The following is a 22,710-nucleotide window of genomic DNA, read 5'->3' on the forward strand; positions in this document are numbered from 1 at the left end:
ATGTATCATGATCAACGTCACTCATGTATTTTATAAACATTTGTAGCCAAAAGGCCTCACTTGGTTTTATGAATGAGACAATCAGATCCAGTGAGGTCTTCTCAGGCTAGCATACTAGTCACCCCCTTTCTCCGTACCCCCATGCAGAGAAACCACGGGATTTCATGGTTTCATTCCTACAAACCCAATGTTCAAAGTCCCTTCGATTCGGGGCCTCACGTAACCACAACACAGTGAAACAGAAACCAGAACGTAGACACAGGGACTTGGGGAGTCCAAAGAGCAGGTGTGCCCTAGCTCTGCCATTTATGATCCGAGTGACCCTGAGCAGGGCAATTCACGTTTTTAAGCTCTTGTTTCCTAAAGATTCTGGAGAACAGCCGAAACCAGTTTGGCTCAATGGATAGAGTGTTGGCTTGGGGACTGAAAGGTCCCAGGTTCGATTCCGGTCAGGACATGTACCTTGGTTGCGGGCATATCCCCAGTGGGGGGTGTGCAAGAGGCAGCTGATTGATGACTCTCTCATCGATGTTTCTAGCTCTCTATCTCTCTCCCTTCCTCTCTGTAAAAATCAATAAAAATATATTTAAAAAATAAAAGATTCTGGAGAATAGATGTGCACAATTGCACAGAGCGACTTTATTTATTCCGCATACAACAACAGAATGCATGATTGGTGTTTGGCCAGCTACTGTTCATAGAGACTTCAATGCCAGGGCAGACACAGGGCCTTCTGCCTTCGGAAGAGGGGGTCTGGCTCTCCCCACAGATGCTCCATCAGCCGAAACAACCCTGGTGAGGAGGAATGTAGGGGCCACCTTGGTTGTGGGGGGTGGGGTGGGGTGGGGTGGGGGGGAGCATAACAACCCAAATCTGTGCCAGTGACCGGTGTCCTAGCGCACATTGTTAGCCTATAATGAAGTCACTGCCCCTTCCTCAGGCATGTCTTTTCCTGGCTGCTCCCAGTTTGCAGGAGCAACAGGCCGGGAATTTGGCAGCTTGGCCAAAGTGGAGGGGTGGCTGGCACCACCCAGGCCAGGCATCTCCTAGTAGATACGTTCTAACTTCCCCATTCTGACTCAGGAGGGGCTGCAACAGCCACCACAAAAGCTGGGTAGCTAGGAAACAAAGAAACTTGGGAATATAAGTAAGGAGCAATCTCGTTGTGTAAGGGCTTCAGGCTTGGGATCGTGGGATGCCCTGAGCCAGCAGCGCTGCTTTCAATGAAGAGTTTCCCCGGAATCTCCCAGGTTTCACTGTGTACTCTCCGGGCGCCTGGTACCTTTTGAAACAGCAGCACACACTTCGCAGGCAGGAGGATGTGCTCCACGCAGCCTCTGCCACTCACAGAGGGTGGGTGCTGACCATGGCTCAGCGTGCCACACACATAAAGGTGTGGCTGAGGGAACAAATCCCATTGCAGGATCCCTGAGTTCCTATTGGACACTCTCCAATCGGGCCACCAGGCAGACAAATGCACAAGGATCCAGTTACCTTCTAGTGTCAATCAATTCAGACCCCAAGAGTACTCCCCCCCCCGACCCCTTCACTTTCCCGCTTGTTCCATCTGGTTCTCTCTGCAGGGCTGGGCCCAGAAGCTGAACCATGGCTACGAGTAGCTTTGGGAAGAGAAAAATCTACTCTTTTAGAAAAAGTTTTATTTGACTCGAGATACAGAGAAGCGCCAATGAGAAACATCAACATGGACCGGCTGGCTCTTTCAGGCCCCCTAAGGGGGATTGAGCCCACCACCTGAGCAAGTGCCCTGACCCGGAACTGAACCAGTGACGTCTTGGTGTGTGGGTCAACACTCAACCGCTGAGCCATGCCTGCCAGGCAAGAAAATCTCCTCTTCCATCTTCAGGTGGCTGATGCGGGGAAGGGCTCTGACGGGCCCAGCTGGGACCCTCTGTGGGTTTTATGCTGCTATAGGTACTTTCCCCATAGGAGAAGTAGCAGGTGAGGAATGTAGGGGGAGGTGGGGGGAAATCTCTGCAGCCAAGCGAAGGGCTGCTCTCTCATCACACCTCCCTGACGGCTCTCCATGACCTGCAGAGGGCCATGCATGTCAGGGTCCCCTGAGTGACATTCTTAGAGGATGCACCATCTCTGCCTGGGCTTCTCATGTTATACCAGCTGGTCCATCAGGTGTGCTTTGGACTGACAGTGAAGCATGGATAAGCAGGTGTCTTCAAACTACGGCCCGCAGGCCACATGCGGCCCGCAGAGGAGTCTGATCCGGCCCGCCAGGTTTTTTGGGCAGTGAGCGCAGCCGAGGTTACAGTAGGAATTAGTAGTTCATATAGTCCGGCCCTCCAGCTCTCTGAGGGACCATGATCTGGCCCCCATTTTAAAAAGTTTGAGGACCCATGGATAAAAGCAAGTGCTGGGCCCATCCCGATGGGATGGGGGTCCAGGGGTGTGTGTTTGTAACAAGCTGGCCCGATGATTGTGCCATGGCGGCCAGTGCCACCCGTGGGGAGGAAAGTTGCCCAGGATTATGTCAGAGAATGGAAGGAGGAAGAGGTTTTGCTGCTTTCTTGTTAAGGGCTGACTTCCAATCGCCTGTGACAGTCATTCTCATTTAATGAGCAAAGGAGTGGAGGGGTGAGCAAAAGACCAAACCCAGCCAAACCCAAGAGACTATCACCTGGACAGGACGGGGGATGGGTGGGAAGGGAAGGACTCTGAAGGGGGGAGTGAAAAATCAGGGAATCACAGGTGGAGAGGTGGTGTGGGGAGGGGGGGAAGAGAGAGAGGAGATTCGTTTCAGAAAGGCCACTTTATTGATGGAGATCACATGAAAAGCCCTCCCTCACTCACGTCAGTGGCTTCACCGGGCCTCTGAGACGGTGTGGGCAGGCCTGCAGCCAGCTCCACCTCAGGTGGCCGCGTCAAAACACGTCACAGCGCGTGAACGGTCACGGACACCCCAGGACCCACCAAAGGCGGGCTGTGCATTTTAAAATATTGTACAAAATAGGTTAGGCGGGAGAGGTCCGCTGTGCTGTGGTGTCTGCAGGGCGTCCTTTTAGGGTGACCGTCCCCAAAACGTGTCCGACTTATTGCATGAAACCTCTAGAAGGCAGAGCTGTACAAAAAAAAGAAAAGAAAAATCTAAACCGTTTTATTTTAAGAAGAGCAGCCACTGGACACTGCTTTTAGTTCATTTAAATTTTCTTTCTCAAAAATACATTCCTAAATATACAAACTATACAATCTTGTCATTTTAATGCTGGTTGTTTTTTTTGTGTGTGTGTGTGTGTTTTCTTTTCTTTTTTTCTTTTTTAATAATAGAACCCAAACTAAAAAAAAAAGGCGGGACGCAGAACCTTCATATAACACCACATAAATAACGGCAGCCCAGGCTCTGCTCACAGCAGGTCCCCGGCCGAAGGAATACTTTGCTGGAGCTCAGACGTCGTCGGCGGAGAGGGTGGGGATGTTGATCCGTGGCCGCGTGAAAAAGGCCATCTTCTCCCTGCAGCAGAGGCCAGCGGTCAGGGCGGGAGCTTAGCCTTCGCCAGACAGACACCCTGGGCAGTGGGAGCCATGCTGTACTGGGAGGGTGTGAGGCAGCATCCCTGTCCCCGCCCCCTAGATGCCCGTCACAGCTCCCTACCCCTCCTTCCAGTGTGACACCAAATATGCACACACCCCCACCCCCCCAATTGCCCTGGCCGGTGGCACCATCGTTAGAGCACCAGCCCTCAAACTGAAGGTTTTTGGGTTTGATTCCTCGTCAAGGGCATGTACCTGGCTTGCAGGTTAGGGCTCATGCAGGAGGCAACCAACTGATGTGTCTCTCTCACACTGATGTTTCTCTCTCTCACTCTCTCTCTCTCTCCCTCTCTCTCTCTCTCTCTGTCTCTCTGTCTCTGTCTCTGTCTCTCTCTCTCTCTCTCTCTCTTCCCCCCCCACCTCTGTCTCTCTGAAAGAAAAATCTAAGGGTGAGGATTAAAAAAAAAAAGTATACCGAATTGCCAAATGCCTCCAGGGCGGGCCCAAACCATCCCTGCTTGAGGGACATTAGCAGGACCACAGGCCTTTGGCTAAAATCCGGGGCCTGGGCTTGAAGGCCCTCTGGGCCACGGCTGGTGCTTGTTTTAGATTCTCTGCTGGTTAAAAACAGAGATGTTCTAGCACGGTCACACAGATGACATTTTAAATGTTCCCTTCGTTTTATCCGATTGGGCAACACAGGTCTAAACGCAAGGCCCTCCATGGACGGAGGCCAGGACAGAGGGCACCGGGGCCCTCCTGCCAGAGCAAGAAAGCTGGTCCCCAAGGGCCCGGCAGATGGCAGGCAGAGCCAGGAGGCCTGCTGGGCACCTGCACCCCCAGCTTATTTGTCCCACAGCCCATCCTCCCAATAAGCAATGACCGGCGATGGGAGCGCCGAGAGGAAAGGCCGGAGCAGGTGGCTCATTCCTTAAACAAGGGAACTAAGAATTTAGCTGGAGCTGATGGGGCCTGAGAGACAGCAGGGAGAGCGGGGCAGGCACACAGACCGCCGACCCTAGGCAGGGGCTGCACATCCGTGACAGCGAGAGAGGAAGGTCCGTGGGACAGGGAGCAGGGGACCGAGGCTGGGCGGGTGGGCGGGACAGGGTCAGGGAAGGGCGGGCGGCGGGCCGGGCACCCACGTGCCTACCTGAAAGACTGCACCTCTGGGGGCTCCTTGCAGCTCTGGCCTCGGAGCCTGTGCACGTCCTTGGCGGCCGCCCTCATCATCTTGTCCGTCTGCAGCTCACCTTTGCGCTCCGCGCGGTCCATCTGCAGGGCAGAGCGGGCAAAGCTGTGAGGCCGTGGGGAGTGCTCTGGGCCTCCAGAAACGGGCTGGCCACGGAGGACCTTCTAGTGCAAAGGGGGACTCATTGTAGTCGAAAGGTCTGTGGGCCACCCCCAGGCACCCTCACCCTTCCTGCTCCCCTGTGGGGCCCTCTTCATCCCGAATGATGAGGCCAAGTGGTCCCACCATCTGCGACAGGGGCCGGGGATCAGGCGGCAGAACCTGGACCCCTGTGGGTCCCCAGGAGACGTGCTCTCTGGTGAGATGTGCGCTACTTCACTGAATCCTCAGGACAACCAGAAAGATCGGGTCTATAACAACCTCTATCTGATAGCCCAAGAAACGGAGCTTCAGACATGGTACACACTGCGGACCAGTAGTTTGTTTTTTTTTAAAAATGATGTTATTTATTTATTTATTTATTTATAATATTTTATTGATTTTTTACAGAGAGGAAGAGAGAGGGATAGAGAGTTGGAAACATTGATGAGAGAGAATCATCGATCGGCTGCCTCCTGCGCGCCTCCCCACTGGGGATGTGCCCGCAACCAAGGTACATACATGCCCTTGACCGGAATCGAACCTGGGACCTTTCAGTCCGCAGACCGACACTCTATCAACTGAGCCAAACCGGTTTCGGCGGACCAGTAGTTTTACTAGGTGTACTGGTTATAATGCGGTATTTTTTTTTTTATAGATGGAGTTACACATATGTTGATATATATGCCATTTGATATGTATGCTGTTTTGTTGTATTGATGGCAAGTTTTGAAACTTCATATGTCAAATTTACTGAAGGTGTTAACATCATAGGTATTTTTACACTTAAAAATGTTGGATTTCAGCCAAAACCGGTTTAGCTAAGTGGAGAGAGCGTTGGCTTGCGTACTGAAGGGTCCCCAGTGTGGGGTGTGCAGGAGGCAGCTTATTGATTTTCTTTCTCATCGATGTTTCTGGCTATCTGTCCCTCTCTCTTCCTCTCTGTAAAAAATCAATAAAATATATATTTTTAAAAATAATAAATAAAAATAAAATAGTTAAAAGAAATGTTGGATTTCGTGCCAAAAAAAGAGCATTTGCAGAAAGTTGTAATTCATTACTTTATTTTGAAGAAAAGTGCTGCTGAAAGAAAGCTTATGGTGAACATGCTCCATCTCAAGATACTTGTGAACGCTGGTTTAAACACTTAAAAGTGGCCGAGGCCGGTTTGGCTCAATGGATAGAGCGTCGGCTTGGGGACTGAAGGGTCCCGAGTTCGATTCCGGTCAAGGGCATGTACCTTGGTTGCGGGCATATCCCCAGTAGGGGGTGTGCAAGAGGCAGCTGATCGATGACTCTCTCTCATTGATGTTTCTAACTCTATCTCTCTCCCTTCCTCTCTGTACAAAATCAATAAAATATATATTAAAAAATAAACACTTAAAAGTGATAATTTCTATGAGAAAGACAAAGAACGTCCAGGTCAACCGAAAAAGTTTGAAGACCAACCATTACAAGCATTTCTGGGTGAAGATGAGTGTCAAACTCAAAAACAACTTGCAGAAAGATTTAAACGTTGCTCAGCAAACAATTTCCGATTGTTTACAAGCAATGGGAAAGATTTTAGAGGAAGGAAAACAGGTGCCACATCAACTGAATGAAAGACAAATGGAAAACCAAAAAGTCATCAGTAAAATGTTGCTTCAAGGGCACAAAAGGTCTTTTTTGCATCGAACTGTGACTGGTGATGAAAAGTGGATTTATTCTGAGAATCCCAAACGCACAAAATCATGGGTTGATCCAGGTCAACCATCAACATCAGCTTCCAGGCTCCAACCCTAGTCCTGACCCAGGAAGTATGGCACCACTTTTCTGCTCTAAGGCATCACCAGCTGCACCACAAGCTGGGACTCCAGCTGATGGCCCGCCCAACAGTCCAGGCAGGCACCCTCTTCCGGGTGCCCGCTGCATTGCCTGGCTGCGTGCGGACAGAACTGGCAAAGGTCTGGCATCCCTGCCCTGGCTGGCAATCCAGGGTGGCAGGTGTGATAAAAATGAGTCAAAGATGGCCTCTATTGGCGCAGTGTTGCTTCCTTTTTCATGGTAGTTTGGGACCTGTTACCTCAAAGCCCTCTAGTGCCAAACTTAAAATTTCTACCCACCCAGTTGTTTTAAACAAAAGCAATTTTAAACCATTTAGAAGCTGCCTGCTCTGTATACCCTGTGACGCTAAGCTCCACCCATCATCTGCCAGCCGAAGATAAGATACACCCTGGGGCGTCAAGGACCCCAAACTGCTGCAGCTTTGGAGCTCTCTGACCCAGAGACACCTAGTGGTGCTGCTGAGTGATGTCATCACGATGCCCCCCTCTCTAACCCCCTGTCCTAGGAGCTCCCTTGCCCTCTGCCCTCCAGGTGTGGCCCCAGTCAAACTATCTCCGGGAGGTCCCGTGCTCTGAGGGACTTCTCTGGCATACTAACTTGTTTGTGAAAGCAGCGCTCCCCTGATAAAACGCATGGCGTGCCACTGCTATTCCCTCAAATTCACTGCAGGACGAAGGAGGGCAGAGAAGCGAGTAGGCTGTGTTCCCCACATTTTACTCCTGAGCCCTGCCTGGTCCACTCTCTCTGCTTGGGTGACCCCTGCTGGATGGGACTGCATGGGCAGGCACCGGGCGGGTCACTGTTCTAGATGAACTGCTGGAGTGTGCTCCAGCCAGATGAGGTGCCAATGTTTGGTGAAGGTTTGCACAAATGAATAAAAGAGCTTGTGCACATCAACACGGAAATGCAGTAGAAAGGGCGTGGCTTGTGAGGCCAAGAGCTGGCTATGTCCCTAGCTGGTTTGGCTCAGTGGATAGAGCAGTGTCCTGTGGACTGAAAAATCCCGGGTTCAATTCCAGTCAAGGGCACATGCCTGGATTGCAGGCTTGATCCCCAGTAGGGGGCGTGCAGGAGACGGCCGTTTAATGATTCTTTCTCATTGATGTTTCTATCTCTGTTTCCCTTTCCCTTCCTCTCTGCAGTCAATTTAGAGAGAGAGAGAGAGAGAGAGAGAGAGAGAGAGAGAAAGAGGCCCTAGCTGGTTTGGCTCAGTGGATAGAGCGACGACCTGCGGACTGAAGGGTCCCAGGTTCAATTCCAGTCAAGGGCACATGCCTAGATTACAGGCATGCGGGAGGCAGCTGATCAATGATTCTCTCTTATTATTGTTTCTCTCTCTCTCTCTCTCTCTCTCTCTCTCTCTCTCTCTCCCTCCCTCCCTCCCTCCCTCCCTCCCTCCCTCCCTCCCTTCCTCCCTTTTCCCTTCCTCTCTGAAATGAATAAAAATATATTAAAAAACAAACACAAAAAAAAAAACAGAGTTGGTAACGTTTACTAGGCAAAGGGAACCAGGGGCGGGAACTCTCTCAGGGGGTCTAGGGGTTGGGCAACCCACTCAGAGCTCCAGTCTGTGTCGTCGTCGTGCCCCCCTTTCCCCCCTCCAAGGCGGGCGGCCCTCACCTGCTTCTCTAGCATCCTCAGCAGCAGGCGGAAGCGCTCGTCCTCACGCAGCCCTGGGGGCAGGTCCTTCTCCCCGTGGCTCCTGGCCTGCTCCAGCTGCTCCTTGAGCTGCCTCAGCACCGAGATCTCCTGCGTCAGCTGGCTGTGCCAGGTCCGCGTGGCCTGCAGGTCCAACTCCAGGTCCAGCGAGGTGCGCATCAGGCGCTCGTGGCGCAGGGATTTGAAAGATGAAGGCTGTGGGGGTGGGAGTGGCTTTGATTACTTAGAAATCCTTCACAAATGCCCCCCTCGTCCCCCTCAGCCTGATTTCTCCCATTCTGCAGCCCATGGTTAGGGAGCACAGTTATGTCCCCTGGGGAAGCATGGGACTTGGTTGGAAAGTCTGTAAGGAGGATTCTCCGAAAGGTCGGGGCCTCTTAGGGGGACCTTGCCGAAGGCGACAGCCAGTTTCTAAACAAGTCTGAGCCCCCGGGGTGTTTTACTGGAATAATCTCTATGTTTAACCCTCACGTCGACCTTGTGGAAGCATTGCTCTCTCAAGGATACTCACCCTGCTGACTGTATCTAGAGACCAATTTTAGTTTGAGGTGTTGTTACAATAAAAAGCTAATGAGGCAGGCAATCAGGGCTGTTTTAGTTGCTAAAGCTAAACAGCCCCTTAGCCTTCTCTTTCACAGAAACGTTTGTCAGACTCATCTGTTCATCCGTCGTCACTCAGGGTCTGCTGGTCAGCCCCAGCAAGGTCCCGGGCTGGGTCCTGGGCACTTGACTCCATGACCCTAGCTTATTTGCGCAAACCCCATGAGGTCCCTCCCGACTGTTACCACTGCATAGATGAGCTCCCAGAGGCTGTCACATGTTGTGAGTAGTAAAGCAGAGGTTCCACCCCAGGCAGTGGGCTCCAGACCCCATCCCTCACTCCCCACACGGTGCCTGGCTCCCTGCTCTGTGTCCTCAGCATTCCCATTCTCAGTCAGAGCATGCTTTTCCGTCTCCTGCCTGCAAGTTGTTTCCTCAATGCCAGTCTGTCTGGCCCCGCTTCTTGACTTGGTGTTCCGGTAATGGGCATCTATTGTTTCTGCGTGTGAAGCATTGGTTACCTGTGAGACAAGTTACCCAGTCTCACAGGTAACCAATCATCTTTCCTTGGGGACCCACGCCCCCTCTATGCCCAACCCACGGCCCCTTTATGCCCAACCCACGACCCCTCTATGCCCAACCCCTGTGGGGCTTCAGGGATAGGAATACGACCAGAACCTGTCAAATCAGAACCACAGAGATTGCTTCAGAGGTGGAGTATATTATCTCAGCCGAGATAATATTGTAAAACTCAATGCAGAGATTCTTAAGCCAGCAAGTATAAACCTAGAACTGATCACAGTCACCTTCACCATCACATGGAATGGCCCTGATTAAGAATTAAACTAAAAGAAAGAGTAATAGTAAGCTATCTGGAGGGAGCAATGCTGAGGTTTGAGGACATTCTTTCAACTCCTGCATCAATCCATGTCCAAGATTAATCCAACATTCTGGAGTTTCCAAGAAATGAGCCAATACATTGCCCTTTTCATTTCCAAGCGACATTTGAGTTCTTTAGTTATCTGTATGTATAAGATCCTGAGTAACACTAGTATAATCATTAACTCTATCAAAACCCAATGATGGGTAAAACTGGTTTGGCTCAGTGGATAGAGCGTCGACTCGAGGACTGAAAGGTCCCATGTTCGATTCTGGTCAAGGGCGTGCACCTTGGTTGCAGGCACATCCCCAGTAGGGGGTGTGTAGGAGGCAGCTGATCGATGTTTCTAGCTTTCTATCCCTCTCTCCCTCTCTGTAAAAAAATCAATAAAATATATTAAAAAACAAACGAACAAAAAAACAAAACAAAACCGAGTGATGACTTCAAAAGAATGGCTAAGTGACTGTGAGAGGCTGAATTCTAAGTTGGCCCCAAAGATCCCCCCCCCCCCCAATACACGCCCAACATAATGCTCCCACCCCCCACCCCGTCAGTGTGGGTGGGGCCTGTGAAGATAATGGCTATCACTCTTGTGATTAGGTGAGGTAACTAATCAGCTGACTTTAATCATGCTGGGTGGACCTGACCTAATTAGGTGAGCTCTTAAATGGTGAACCGCCCTTCCCGGAGATCTGCTAGCCTCAAAGAAGCAATATATGTATGGAGAGAGCCACATGGCAAGGACTAAAAATTACTTCTGTGCGTTGTGAATAGCTCCAGACCTGCAGCTAACAAGGAAATGCAGGGTAATGCATCCTGCCAGAACCCTCAGGGGGCGGGATGTGACTCTTGCCCTACTCAAAATTCCAGATGAGCCAGTACCCAGATGTCAGCCTGAGGAGACCCTGAGCGGAGGGTCCAGCTAGCTTGCGCTGAACTCCTGCCCTCTGGGACCTGAGAGAGAACGTATGGTTTCAAGCTGTTAATTTATGGTCAGTGGTTATGCAGCAGCAGCAGAAAACAAATACAATGGCCAATAAGGGGTTTGAGAGATGGTACGGAACTGGCTGCTGTGAGACCCATCCTCACGTATACTGGCACAAGTGCACTTTGAGGAACACCACAGAGCTCAGTGGAGAAGGTCTGTAAGGCTCGTCCTGGGCCAGGAAATCCACTGAGGAGCTCTGTGGCCCAGGTTCCCAAAGCAAGAAATGCAGGTTCTTTGGCTCTGCTCTGGCTGATGTCCAATCTCAGCTGGGTGGGAAGCAGACAGAAGCCTAGTTCAGGCAGCAAGGGGGCCCAGGCTCAGCCTCTGGGCTCTCCTGTCCCTTGGGCGTCATTAGAGGACCCGAGGGAAATGAGGGCTCAGACCACTGTCAAGGGCTCCCTTAGCAAGCCAGGCCCCTGGCTGAGAGGAAAAGGAAGTCAAGAAGGTGGAACTCTGTGGGGCCAGCCTGGGAAGGGGTTTGGGGGCACACAATGGCATTTTTCCATCCGGAATGCCGAGGAGCCTGTTGAAAATGCAGTTTCCAGGTGTCTCCGTGTGTGTGGCCTTGGAATCTGCATCAATAACAGGCTCTTTGGGAGATGCTGTGGAACCTGCCAGAAGACAGGAGGGGGTGGGGGCTGAGTGGGCAGCTGGCCATCCCTGTCCCCCAAGGGAGGCCATGCCCAGCTTCTCCCTCAGCCAGCACTCTCTCCCTTTCCTGTGCTCCCTCCTCTGCACTGCTTCTCCTGCTCACTCTCATCCTTCCTGGAGATCCACGGGAGGGGAGGCGCTGGACAGAGGACCAGCTCCTGACTCCGGCCTCAGGGGACCTGCAGGGGACGCAGAGGAGCCTCCTCTGCATGTTTTTTCACTCCTTGCTCTCTCCTGCTCTCCCTATGTCTCCTTTGGACTCCCTGGCAGCAGGTTTCTCTTCGTCCTGCAGACTCAGCGGAACTTCTGCAAAGCCTGAGCTACCAGCATTTCCTGCAGCTCCGGCGGGTGGAAGTCCGGGTCAGGAGTCAGTCCCGGGCCCGATGCCACCTGAGCCCGGCCCCTCAGCCACGCCTCTATGAGGAAAGGCGAGATTTCGCTACAGTGACAGCTGAGGCCTCTGCTCTGCGTGCTTCTAGCTGCCCTGAGCGAAGGCCACTCACACCCCCGCCTCGGGTTGGTGCTGGGGATTCTGGCTTCTCTGCCAGCTGGGAGGGCTGTCAGCACCTCCACCCGCTCAGCCAGCTGGACACGCTGACACACAAGGGGACTCATGGGAGGCAGGCTCCCATTGGGGACCCTGGTATCTTTGGCGATTTCCACCCAGGAAGGCACCCTTCTACCTAATCAGTGGTCGGCAAACTGTGGCTCTCGAGCCACATGCGGCTTGTAAGCCTCAGTTTGCCGCTCTGTTGACTAATGAGTTTGCCGACCCACTGGCTAGGGGCTTAACCCCAAGGAAAAACAACAACAGCCTGTCATTATTGGAATCGAGAGTCTAGGTCAGTGGTCGGCAAACTCATTAGTCAACAGAGCCGCAGTTTGCCGACCACTGACCTAACCGATCCCTCAGGATAATAATGTTAGGTTTCCCCAGGGCCGACTCAGGCCTTACAGTTCGCACCCTTCCATCTGCAAAAACCATCACCGCTGCAAGAGCGACCTGCTCACACCAGAGGCCGAGGAGCCACGGTCGGACACCGGGCGGTCAGACCCCCAGGCCTGAGCTTGGGGAGGCGAGGATGGAGTGGCTCGCTGGTGGCTCCGAGGGGTCCGCTTACCCGCTTCATGCGGACGCTGCGCCGCTCCATGGAGTTGCGAACGAAAGGTGGCTTCTTGGACAGCGTGGAGCTGTCGCTGTCACTCCGGTTCAGCTGCGGGAGAAAGCCGTGGAGGTCAGCGAAGGTCCGATGCATTCGGGAGAAGCACGCGGGGCCAGGGGCGTGGGTGGCGTCCCCAGCCCAGCCCAGCCCAGCCCTCTCTCTCCGGTGCAAACACTCAGAGTTCTGTTCCCTGGGACAGGGGTCGGCAAACTGTGGCTCGCGAGCCACATGCGGCTCTTTGGCCCCTTGAGTGTGGCTCTTCCACAAAACACCACATGTGGGCGCGCACGTACAGTGCGATTGAAACTTCGTGGCCCACGCAGAGAAGTTGGTTTTCGGCCTGGGCGAGTCTATTTTGAGGAAGTGGCGTTAGTACACTCAAGGGGCCAAAGAGCCGCATGTGGCTCGCGAGCCGCGGTTTGCTGACCACTGCCCTAGGACTGCAGGAGGCAGCTTCCTTCGGCCTCTCTTTCCTTTCCAGGTGCATGTACTCAACACAATGCACGCTGCAGCCTGCTACACTCCCGATATCTCATTTAATCCTTCCAACAACCCGGTGGGCTTAACAGTGGTTCCGTGTGAGCCATAAGATGGGCTCTGTAGGCGGCAGGGAAGATCCACAGTCTGGTGTCAGCCCTACTATACCGCGGCCAACTCGCCAGGTCAGAGTGAGGGTCACCAGGATGTGCACCCAGAGCTGTGGGGTGAAGGCTGCCCCACAGGAAGCAGGGGCTGCGGGAGGGGGTGAGGGTTCCCATGTTTGCTTACCCGGCACACGTACTGGCTCTGGGGTCCGGGGGAGAAGGTCTTGGAGCGGATGATGGTGCTTCCTCGGAGAAAGGGCGCTGGGGAGGGCGTGCCCACCCGCCGGTCCTTGGGCCGCACCACCGTGGGCGACGGGGCAGGGGTCTCTGTGTTGGTCTCCTTGTCCACCTGAGGGAGAAGTCACAGCTTTGAGACCACGGAGTTGTAGCCACCGGCCCCGGGACGCTCCCCACGCCTGTCACTTCGCCTTTGTCCCGCAGACACAGCTGGGACAGCACCCCAGGCCCGAGTGCCGGCCCCTATTCCTCCGGGACAACTGGGAGCATATTCGGTCCCCAAACAAGCTCCGGTGACAGCAGAGGTGTCTGAAGCTCCGTGGCCTGCACGTCTCAGCCCCAAAGACACACACGTTTTGTCAAAGCCACACCAAGGCCACCTCTGCCCCAGCCAAGAACAACTGATGTTTTATTGGAATGATGGAGGCAACCAGCAAATCTCCTTCCTTAAACCAGAGGGCCAGGTTTTCTTTTCTTTTTTACTTGTTTTTAAATGTGTTTTTATTGATTTTTAGAGAGAGAGAGAGAGAGAGAAATACCGATGAGAAAGAAACTTCAGCTATGGGCTGCCTCCTGCAAGCCCCCTACTGGGGATGGAGCCTGCAACCCAGGCATGTGCCCTGACTGGGAATCCAACTTGTGACCTTTTGGTTCCTGGGTTGATGCTCAACCACCGAGCCACACTGGCCGGGCCAGGGGCCTAGGCTTTCTGTCGTCCTTTCGCAGCGATCACCAGTAAAACGTGAGCAGACAAACACCACGGAGAGGCAGGGCCTTCACGGCACCTCTCTGTCATTTTGAAAAAGGAGCTCCCTTTGTCTGGAGAAACCTCAAAATGCCTTCCCCTGGGTGTGGGCCAGAAGGCAGCCCTGGATGCTTCTGGGCACCCCTTGGCCGGGCACCTCTGTGCCATGCACAGCCTTCAGCTCCACCCCCGGGTACCCTGCCCAGCACAAGGGGAGCTCTATGGCCAGGGGCCCTGCAGGTGGAGGAACGGAGACCTCTGTGGAGAGTGAGTGCTGTTATCACTCATTGTAACCCGAGAGCAGCAGGGAAGCAGGAGGCAAGGGAACCTGACCCTCGGAGTCTCTTCTCCTCCTGCACTTGGACCCAAACGAAGGAATACGTTCCTTCAAAACCTCAGAACCTGTCTTCGAGGGAGTATTATTGTGTCCAGTTCAGAGACAATGAAATGAAGGCTCGAGAGGGATGAAGCCATCTGCCCAGGATTCTGCGGCTGAGGGGTAGCAGAGCCCCGAATCTGAACCCAGACCCATCTGACTGCAAAGCTTGGGGTCTGTCCGGAGAAACAGGGAAAAGGCAGACGACAGGAGAGCGGAGGGGGCGCGTCAGCCTCTCTGGGTTCACTGTCAAGGAAACGAACCAGATTACAGGCAGGAACGCTGCCGTGCGCCCTCTGCTGGTCACTCCATGGAAGGGCGTGGGGGGAAAGGCTGTCCCTGATGCTGGAGGACAGCATGTGATCCTGAGCCTTCTGTGATTGCCTGGGCTCAAGGACTGAAGGCTATTTCCCCCAAGTCAGCCTTCCCAGAGCCCCAGCCCTCCCTACCTTCACCGCGGGGCACTCTTCTGTGTCTGGTGAGGATTTCTCGGCAAAAGCTTCCTCCTCTCCCTCCTCCCCTGCGGTCTCGTTGTCACTGGTCTCCTCCTCGAACCTCCTACGATGACAAAGGACTTTGATTACTCCCCCAGAGTCCACTCTGACCTGCTCACCGGCCTGTAAACCCTTTCAGGAGAGAGGACCCATTCTGGGGGAAAAGGGAGGAAATCAATTTTAGTGCCCAGTTAGACGAGTCTTGACCAGTGTAATTCCCTTGTATCATCACTACCAGGACACAGACCACTCCATTACCCTGAAAGGTTCCTTTATCCTCTTCCTTAGCTAACTTCCCCCCACCCCAGCCCAGCACTGATCAGCTTTCTGTCACTACTGATGAAATCTGATTTTTCTAGCATTTCCTATGAATGGAATCAGACAGTATGTGTTCTTTTTTGTCTCTGGGCTCATCGGGCGACTATATCAAATCATGCTTCTTTATGGCTGAGGAACAGTCGATTGGTTGGATATGCCACCATTTGTTTAGCTCCTGGAGGTGAAGGACATCTGGATGCTTCCATTTCTTAGCAATTGTAAATAAAGCTTCTACAGTACGGACATTCACGTGGATATAGGTTTCCTTACTGTTTCTCTTGGATATTGTTAGCTTGCCAGAGCTGCCCTAACACCACCACCCACTGGGGTGACTTAAAATAACAGAAATTTGCCTTAGCCATTTTAGCACAATGGATACAGTGTCGGCCTGCGGACTAGAGGGTCCCAAGTTCGATCTAGCCAAGGGCACTTGCCTGGGTTGTGGGCTTGATCCCCCCAGTGAGGGGCGTGCAGGAGGCAGCCAATCAAGGATTCTCTATCATCATTGATGTTTCTATATCTCTATCTCTCGCCCTTCCTCTCTGAAATCAATATATATATATATATATATATATATATATATATACACACACACATATAAATATATATATATATATATATATATATATATATATATATATATATATATATATATATATACTACAGTTAAAACACACACACACACACACACACACACACACACACACCAGGAATTTATCCATTGCCGGTCTGGAGGCTAAAAGTCCAAGATCAAAATAAATAAATAAATAAATAAATAAATAAGTCCAAGATCAAGGTGTGGCCAGGTTTGGTGTCCCAAGGCCTCGCTCTGTGGCGTGCGTGGCCATATGGCCTTCTCTCTATGTGCGCATGCTTGGGGTCTCTCTGTGTGTCAAATGCCCTCTCCTTATAAAGATTCCAATCATATGGTGCATTAGGGCCCACCCTAACTCTAACAACCTCACGCTAACTTCATCATGTTCTAAAGGCCCCATCTCCAAAGACAGGCACATTCTGAGGCCCTGGGGTCAGGGCTTCCATGTATGAATTTTGCAAGGGACACAATTCAGACCATAACAGCTATACACCTGAGGGTGGAACTGCTGGGCCACACAGTCAGTTTGAGTTTATCCTTTTAAGAAACTGACAAACTGGTTTCCCGATGTGGTTATGCCACTTGAGATTCCCTCCAGCAATGCTAAGAGGATTCCAGCTCCCCGTCTAGACGTGGTATCGTCAGCCTTTACATTTAGTCACTCTCCTGGGTGTGTACCCACAGCTCACTGTGGTTTTTAATCAGCACTCTCCCATAAAGAACCTTTTCATGCATTTATTGACCATCCATATATTTCCCTTTTGCAAAGCGTCTGTTAGATCCATTAGCCCATTTAAAAACTGGGTTGTCTTGTCATTATTGAGTTGTAAGAGTTCACTCCATATTCTGGCTGTTAATCCTTTGCAAATGTTTTCTCCAAATCGGCTGCTTCACTTTTTAAAAAAATATATATTTCATTGATTTTTTACAGAGAGGAAAGGAGAAGGACAGAGAGTTAGAAACATCGATGAGAGAGAAATATCAGTTGCCTCCTGCACACCCTCCACTGGGGATATGTCCGCAATCAAGGTACATGCCCTTGACCGGAATCGAACCTGGGACCTCCCAGTCCGCAGGCTGACGCTCTAGCCACTCAGCCAAACCGGTTTTGGCCTGCTTCACTTTTTAATCTTCGAAAAGGGTGTCTCCCAAAGAACAGAAGATGGTGATGGCGACAAGGTCAGATTTACCAATTTTTTTTTTAACGGCTTGTGCTTTTTATGTACTAGCTAAGAAATCTCTGCCTACCCTAAAGTTGCACTAAATAAATAACTAAATAAATATTAAATGAATAAAATAAAAATTCTCCTCCATTTTCTTTGAGGAGTTTTATAATTTCAGATTTGATGCTCGGCCCTGTGATCCATTTCAATTTAATTTCTGTACATCTGCTTGAGGTTTCTGTTTTCTATTTGGATACCCGACTATTCCCGCATCATCTGCTGAAGAGACTTTCCTTTTGGTAATGCTCTTCAAAATCCCCCTTTCCCCGGGGGCTGCACGGTCGGAAGGAGCTGCTGTGACAAATGGGCTGCATTTGTTAATGAGTAATTTATTTCGATTCCCATCTTTCCTCCTCAAAAACGTACAGAACCGCCAGGCTTCTGATCAGCATGAGACGGAGTTGCCACACTGAGCAGGAGGAATGCCAGCCAAAAGCAGGAAACCTGACATCTAGTTAGCTGGCTCGGGGAGACTGTGAGTAAACATACCCTCTCCCCCGGGACTTTCCCGGTGCGGAGAACAGATCCGGGATCTCTGCCCCCAGCCCCGCGATGAAAACCTCCTCTGCCCTTAGATGGGGACCGAGCCCTCCCTCCTTCACACCCGCAGCCTGTCTGTCTTCTTATAAAAGAGCCATTATACATGGGAACATGCCAGGGGCGCCTCCCCAAGCATTCCGCAGACGCCACACGAACCACCACTTAGGAGGGTTAATAAGCTCCAGGTGCTACGCCAGGGCCCCGAGACAGTGCAGCCAACGATCGCTGTCTCTGTTTTATGGACTGAAAAGCCGAGGACCCCAGAGCTGAGAGCCCTGGGCCAGGGTCACGGCTGCTAAGTGGGGGAAGCCTGGTTTTCCACCCAAGTTTGTCCAAGTCCACTAAGTGCTCAGCCATGAGAGAAATCTCTTTTTTAGACTGAATCTGATCTAAGTACATCCAGGAAGGAAAACACACACACACACACACACATACACACACACACACACACACCTCAACTAGAAAGAGAAAAATAATTAAAACAGGCATCTTTTCACCCATAGGCGTTGTAAAAAATAATAATAATAAAAAAAATCTGATAATCCCATGGGCTGGTGAAGGTAGGAAAATCAGGCTAATCCCTGTGTGTGTGTGTAGGGGGATGAATTAGAGCAGGCAATTTACACTCAGAAGTCAATTTAGCAGTCTCTGCTAAAATATCCTTGATTCAGTACGGCAGCTGGATTACACTGATGGCAGAGAGGATGTAGGTTTAGGGCAGTGGTCGGCAAACTCACTAGCCAACAGAGTCAAATATCAACAGGACAATGATTGACATTTCTTTTGAGAGTCACATTTTTTAAACTTAAACTTCTTCTAACGCCACTTCTTCAACATTAGACTCGCCCCAGGCCGTGGTATTTTGTGGAAGAGCCACACTCAAGGGGCCAAAGAGCCACATGTGGCTCTCGAGCCGCAGTTTGCAGACCACAGACTAGGGGAACTCATAAGCACTGCTGGCGGGAACACTAATAGAATCTTTTCGGAGAGCTATCGGGCAAGGCCACGACTTAGCTTCTGCCCTAGACACACGTTCCCAAGGAGGTCAACCTAAGAATTTTCATGCCGGCCTTGTTTGTGGTTATACTATCCTATATTGTTGAATACTTTCAGGGTTTTGTTTTGCTTTTGAATCTAAAAAAACAATGAGCCGAAACCGGTTTGGCTCGGTGGATAGAGCGTAGGCCTGCGGACTGAAGGGTCCCAGGTTCGATTCCGGTCAAGGTCATGTACCTTGGTTGCGGGCACATCCCCAGTGGGGGGTGTGCAAGAGGCAACTGGTCAATGTTTCTCTCTCATCAATGTTTCTGGCTCTCTATCCCTCTCCCTTCCTCTCTGTAAAAAATCAATAAAATATATATTTTTTAAAAAATCAACAAAATATATTTTAAAAATAAACAAACAAACAAACAGTAAAACACCACACTAAAACCCAGTCTTCTGATTATGTGCAGTAAAGAACCCCAACCCCCGCCTCCCCCCAAAAAAGGAGGCGGTGTGGCAATGGCACCCTGAGCCTGGGTGCTGAAGGAGGGAGTGGAAAGGAGAACAGAGGGCTGGTCTCTCGGAGGCCTCGGCACTTGACGCCAGAGCTGAGGGGGGAGGTAAAGGGGGGGGACAACAAGGCTAGTTAACATTCCAGGGCCCAAAGCAGCCTGCAGCCGGAGGAGGGGGCTGCAGATGGGTTTTCCCCAGCAAGGCAGCCCAGGGCTCGGCAGCCCTCTTTGTAAGTCAGTGTCTCGGGAAGGCTGAATGGCCAGGGGTGGGGAGAGAGGGGCCACAAAGGGAGAGAGAACAGAAGGCGGTTGCTAGGCAATGGAGTGAAAAGTCTCAATGCAAGCTTGGAATTTGGGGAAAACCAGTGATCCTGCGCCAGGGTTTTGGAAGGCAGGTCCTAGGCCTATTTCCGGCATCAGACTTCTGCCTGTGTGGATCCCAGCCCAGCCTAGCAGCCTGAGAGAGAGGGGGGGGGGGGGGGAGAGAGAGAGAGAGAGAGAGAGAGAGAGAGAGAGAGAGAGAGAGAGAGAGAGAGAGAGAGAGAGAGAGAGAGAGAGAGAGAGAGAGAAGAATGGAGTCAGGGAGGTGCGAGGAGACAGAGGAGAAGGGACTGGGAAGGAGGGTGAAGAGGGGGAGTGGGAGAGGTTGAGAGAGGAATTGGGACAGTTTAGAGAGAACCCTAACATAAACAAATGAACATTAAAAAAATTCAGGAACCTTGCCATGCCCTTCCTGACATGGAGGACAGCAAAGGAGACTATGAGAGCGGTCAGACTGAGGGCCCGATCCAGCCTGTTCTGGACTGTCCACGCTATGAATGGTTTTCATATTTTTAAATGAAAAATAAATTGGAAGGGTGCTATTTCATGATGTGCAAACGCTGTGACGTGCGAATGTCAGTGGCCACATTCAAAGTTTCGGTGACGGGAATATGGAGGCTGCCGCACGTGCCATCTCTGGCTGCTTTCACAGTGAGACGGCCGAGCTGAGCAGACCAGCAGACCCCGTACGGCCCATAAAGCAGGCACTTATGATTTGCCCTTTCCAGAAAACGTGTGAGTCCTGGAGTAACAGATCGAAAGCAGACTCCTTCTGAGAGCAAATGTATAATTTGGGGTGAAACAGAAAAATAGAGAAGAGGCATGGAGGGCCGCCTGTGTGTTGTGTTTATCATGCATAATGGCTATGTTTTGTTTATTTTTTAATATGTTTTTTATTGATTTCAGAGAGGTAGGGAGAGGGAGAGAGAGAGTCAGAAACCTTAATGATGATGCCGAAACCGGTTTGGCTCAGTGGTAGAGCGTTGGTCTGCGGACTGAAAGGTTCCAGGTTCGATTCCAGTCAAGGGCATGTATTGTACATTGGTTGCGGGCACATCCCCAGTAGGGGGTGTGCAAGAGGCAGCTGGTCGATGTTTCTCTCTCATCGACGTTTCTAGCTCTCTATCCCTCTCTTCTCTTCTCTGTAAAAAATCAATAAAATATATTAAAAAAAAAAAAAAAGAAACCTTAATGATGAGAGAGAATCATTGATTCGCTGCCTCCTGCACGCCCCCTACTGGGAATCGAGCCTGCAACCTAGGCATGTTTCTCTCTCAACATATCCTCAGGTAAGAATTAAACAAAGGTAAAAATGCTTTGCCCAAGGTTACACAAAAAAACGATGAAGCTGAGAGTTGAGCCCTTGCCTACATCACTGTTGCTTAAGGTGGGAGAGACCTTTCTGTCTGGTTACAAGGGATTAAAGGGCCCTGAGCTGCACAATGAGACAGCTGTCTCCACTTTGCTCTCCGTCCCCACGCCAGCTGAAACACTGACCAGGCCTCCTTCGTACCACGGGGAGGAATGACTTCCGGCTTAAAGCCGTAGCCAGCAAAGCATCTAGCTACACTCCAATACTCTTGTTTTCTTTTCATTACATTTAATTCTGCACGGTCACCTTCTGAGGCAGACTTGGCCTCCTCCGTGTCCACTCCCACTTTCTGCCTTAGTAACAGAACCCAGATTTTTGTACCCAACCGAACAGACCTCGTTTCCCAGCGTCCCTTGCATTTCGATAGGCCAACTGGCTTTCAGGAGTGCTCTATGGTTAAAAGGCACAGGGCACTCTTTCGTCCTCTTTCCTGCCTGATGGCTCGTGGCTCAGCAGCCACTGTGGGCTATAAAACAGCCTCCATGTCAGAGGGCCCACAGCGAGGGCAGCGGAGCAGCGTGAGAGAAGGCCTGGGTTCCCAGGAGCACCCTGCAGCTAACAGATGAGCCCAGGATTGCCTGCTCCCATAACAAAGAAATAAACTGTCTGTTTAAGCCGTTATTTCTGCTCTGTTCCTTGTAGTCGAATGCAGTTCTTTACTGAAAAGCCTCCAAATTATACTTATTTTCTACGGACAGTGGAAAAAAAGCTTAAAAATTTTTAAACCAAAGTCAATGTAAGCGTTTCAAGACCAATTAATAATAAGAGATGTGAACTAGCATGACTGCTTCATAGAACACAAATGACAAATCCGGACGGGATTTTGGAACCGAGCACCAGACCACATACCACCTCGCTGCCTGTGCAGAGCCCACGAGGAAGAGAGTTTTCTGGGGGGAACACTTCTCTGGGTGGTGCCCGCCTTCAGGGAGTTCATCGCTGGGCCCATGCTCAAGCCAGATCAGTGCCCGAGGCCCAAGGGCACCCTTGCTTACCAGCTGTCTCCCAGGTCCTGGGTGCTGCTCCTTCCCGTCTGCCTCTTCTCCAGCTCCACCGCGGTCTGTTCCAGCAGAGCGGACACGGCGTCCTGCGGAGACAAAGGCCAATGGGTTGGTTCCCTGACACCCTGTGGATGCCGCCCCTCCTGGCAAGAATTGGAGCTTCTCATGCTGAAACCGGTTTGGCTCAGTGGATAGAGCGTCAGCCGATGGACTGAAAGGTCCCGGTTCGATTCCGGTCAAGGGCATGTACCCGAGTTGTGGGCACATCGCCAGTAGGGGGTGTGCAAGAGGCAGCTGATGGATGATTCTCTCTCATCGATGTTTCTAACTCTCTATCCCTCTCTTCCTCTCTGTAAAAAATCAATAAAATATATTTAAAAAAAGAAAAAAAAAGAATGTAGCTTCTCTGTGTGTGGCCCTCCCAGTGCACCAAGTGGGTCCACAGCTTGCCCCCAAGGTCACGTACATTGGAAGTGCAGTGCTTGGCCCTTCTCCCTGGAGTTCTCCTGCAAATAACCCTGCGTGTGGACAGTTTTAGAAGACAGCCTCGTTCAGTAGAGGGAGACAGAATTATAGGCCTCTGGTTGTAAGGAGGTGGCAGTAATGTCAGGGAGACCATCCCAGGAGCCATCACTTACAGGCAATAGGATAGGGACCATGGCAGACATTAAGGATGGATGGTTGGGAAGAGAGAAGCAAGGGCAAAGTCAGCATGGGGGGGGGGGGGGGTGCATGCAGGGAAGGCTTCCTGGAGGAAGAACAGCTATACTGACTGGTATCTACAGTGAAAAAGCTGGTGTGAGTTAAAGGAATTATTTAACCCCTTTCAGACTCAGTTTCCTAACAACCTGTGATAAAGGGTTGTTATGAAG

General features: G+C 51.3%; 1 protein-coding gene across 1 annotated transcript in view; it reads right to left on the minus strand.

Annotated features, from left to right (window-relative positions):
* Positions 1 to 2,768: 2,768 nt before the first annotated feature.
* WWC1 (WW and C2 domain containing 1) overlaps positions 2,769 to 22,710 on the minus strand; it is a 123,858-nt gene continuing 103,916 nt past the window's right edge. The window contains exons 17-23 of the mRNA XM_036424555.2: positions 21,833 to 21,924; positions 14,928 to 15,036; positions 13,305 to 13,469; positions 12,495 to 12,587; positions 8,276 to 8,509; positions 4,655 to 4,776; positions 2,769 to 3,481 (exon numbers count right to left, since the gene is read on the minus strand). Of these exons, the coding sequence (XP_036280448.1) occupies positions 3,415 to 3,481; positions 4,655 to 4,776; positions 8,276 to 8,509; positions 12,495 to 12,587; positions 13,305 to 13,469; positions 14,928 to 15,036; positions 21,833 to 21,924 (882 nt within the window). The 3' untranslated portion in view covers positions 2,769 to 3,414. The remainder of the gene's footprint in view (positions 3,482 to 4,654; positions 4,777 to 8,275; positions 8,510 to 12,494; positions 12,588 to 13,304; positions 13,470 to 14,927; positions 15,037 to 21,832; positions 21,925 to 22,710) is intronic.

Source organism: Pipistrellus kuhlii, unplaced genomic scaffold, assembly GCF_014108245.1.
Source record: "Pipistrellus kuhlii isolate mPipKuh1 unplaced genomic scaffold, mPipKuh1.p scaffold_m20_p_8, whole genome shotgun sequence".
Classification (NCBI taxonomy): domain Eukaryota; kingdom Metazoa; phylum Chordata; class Mammalia; order Chiroptera; family Vespertilionidae; genus Pipistrellus; species Pipistrellus kuhlii.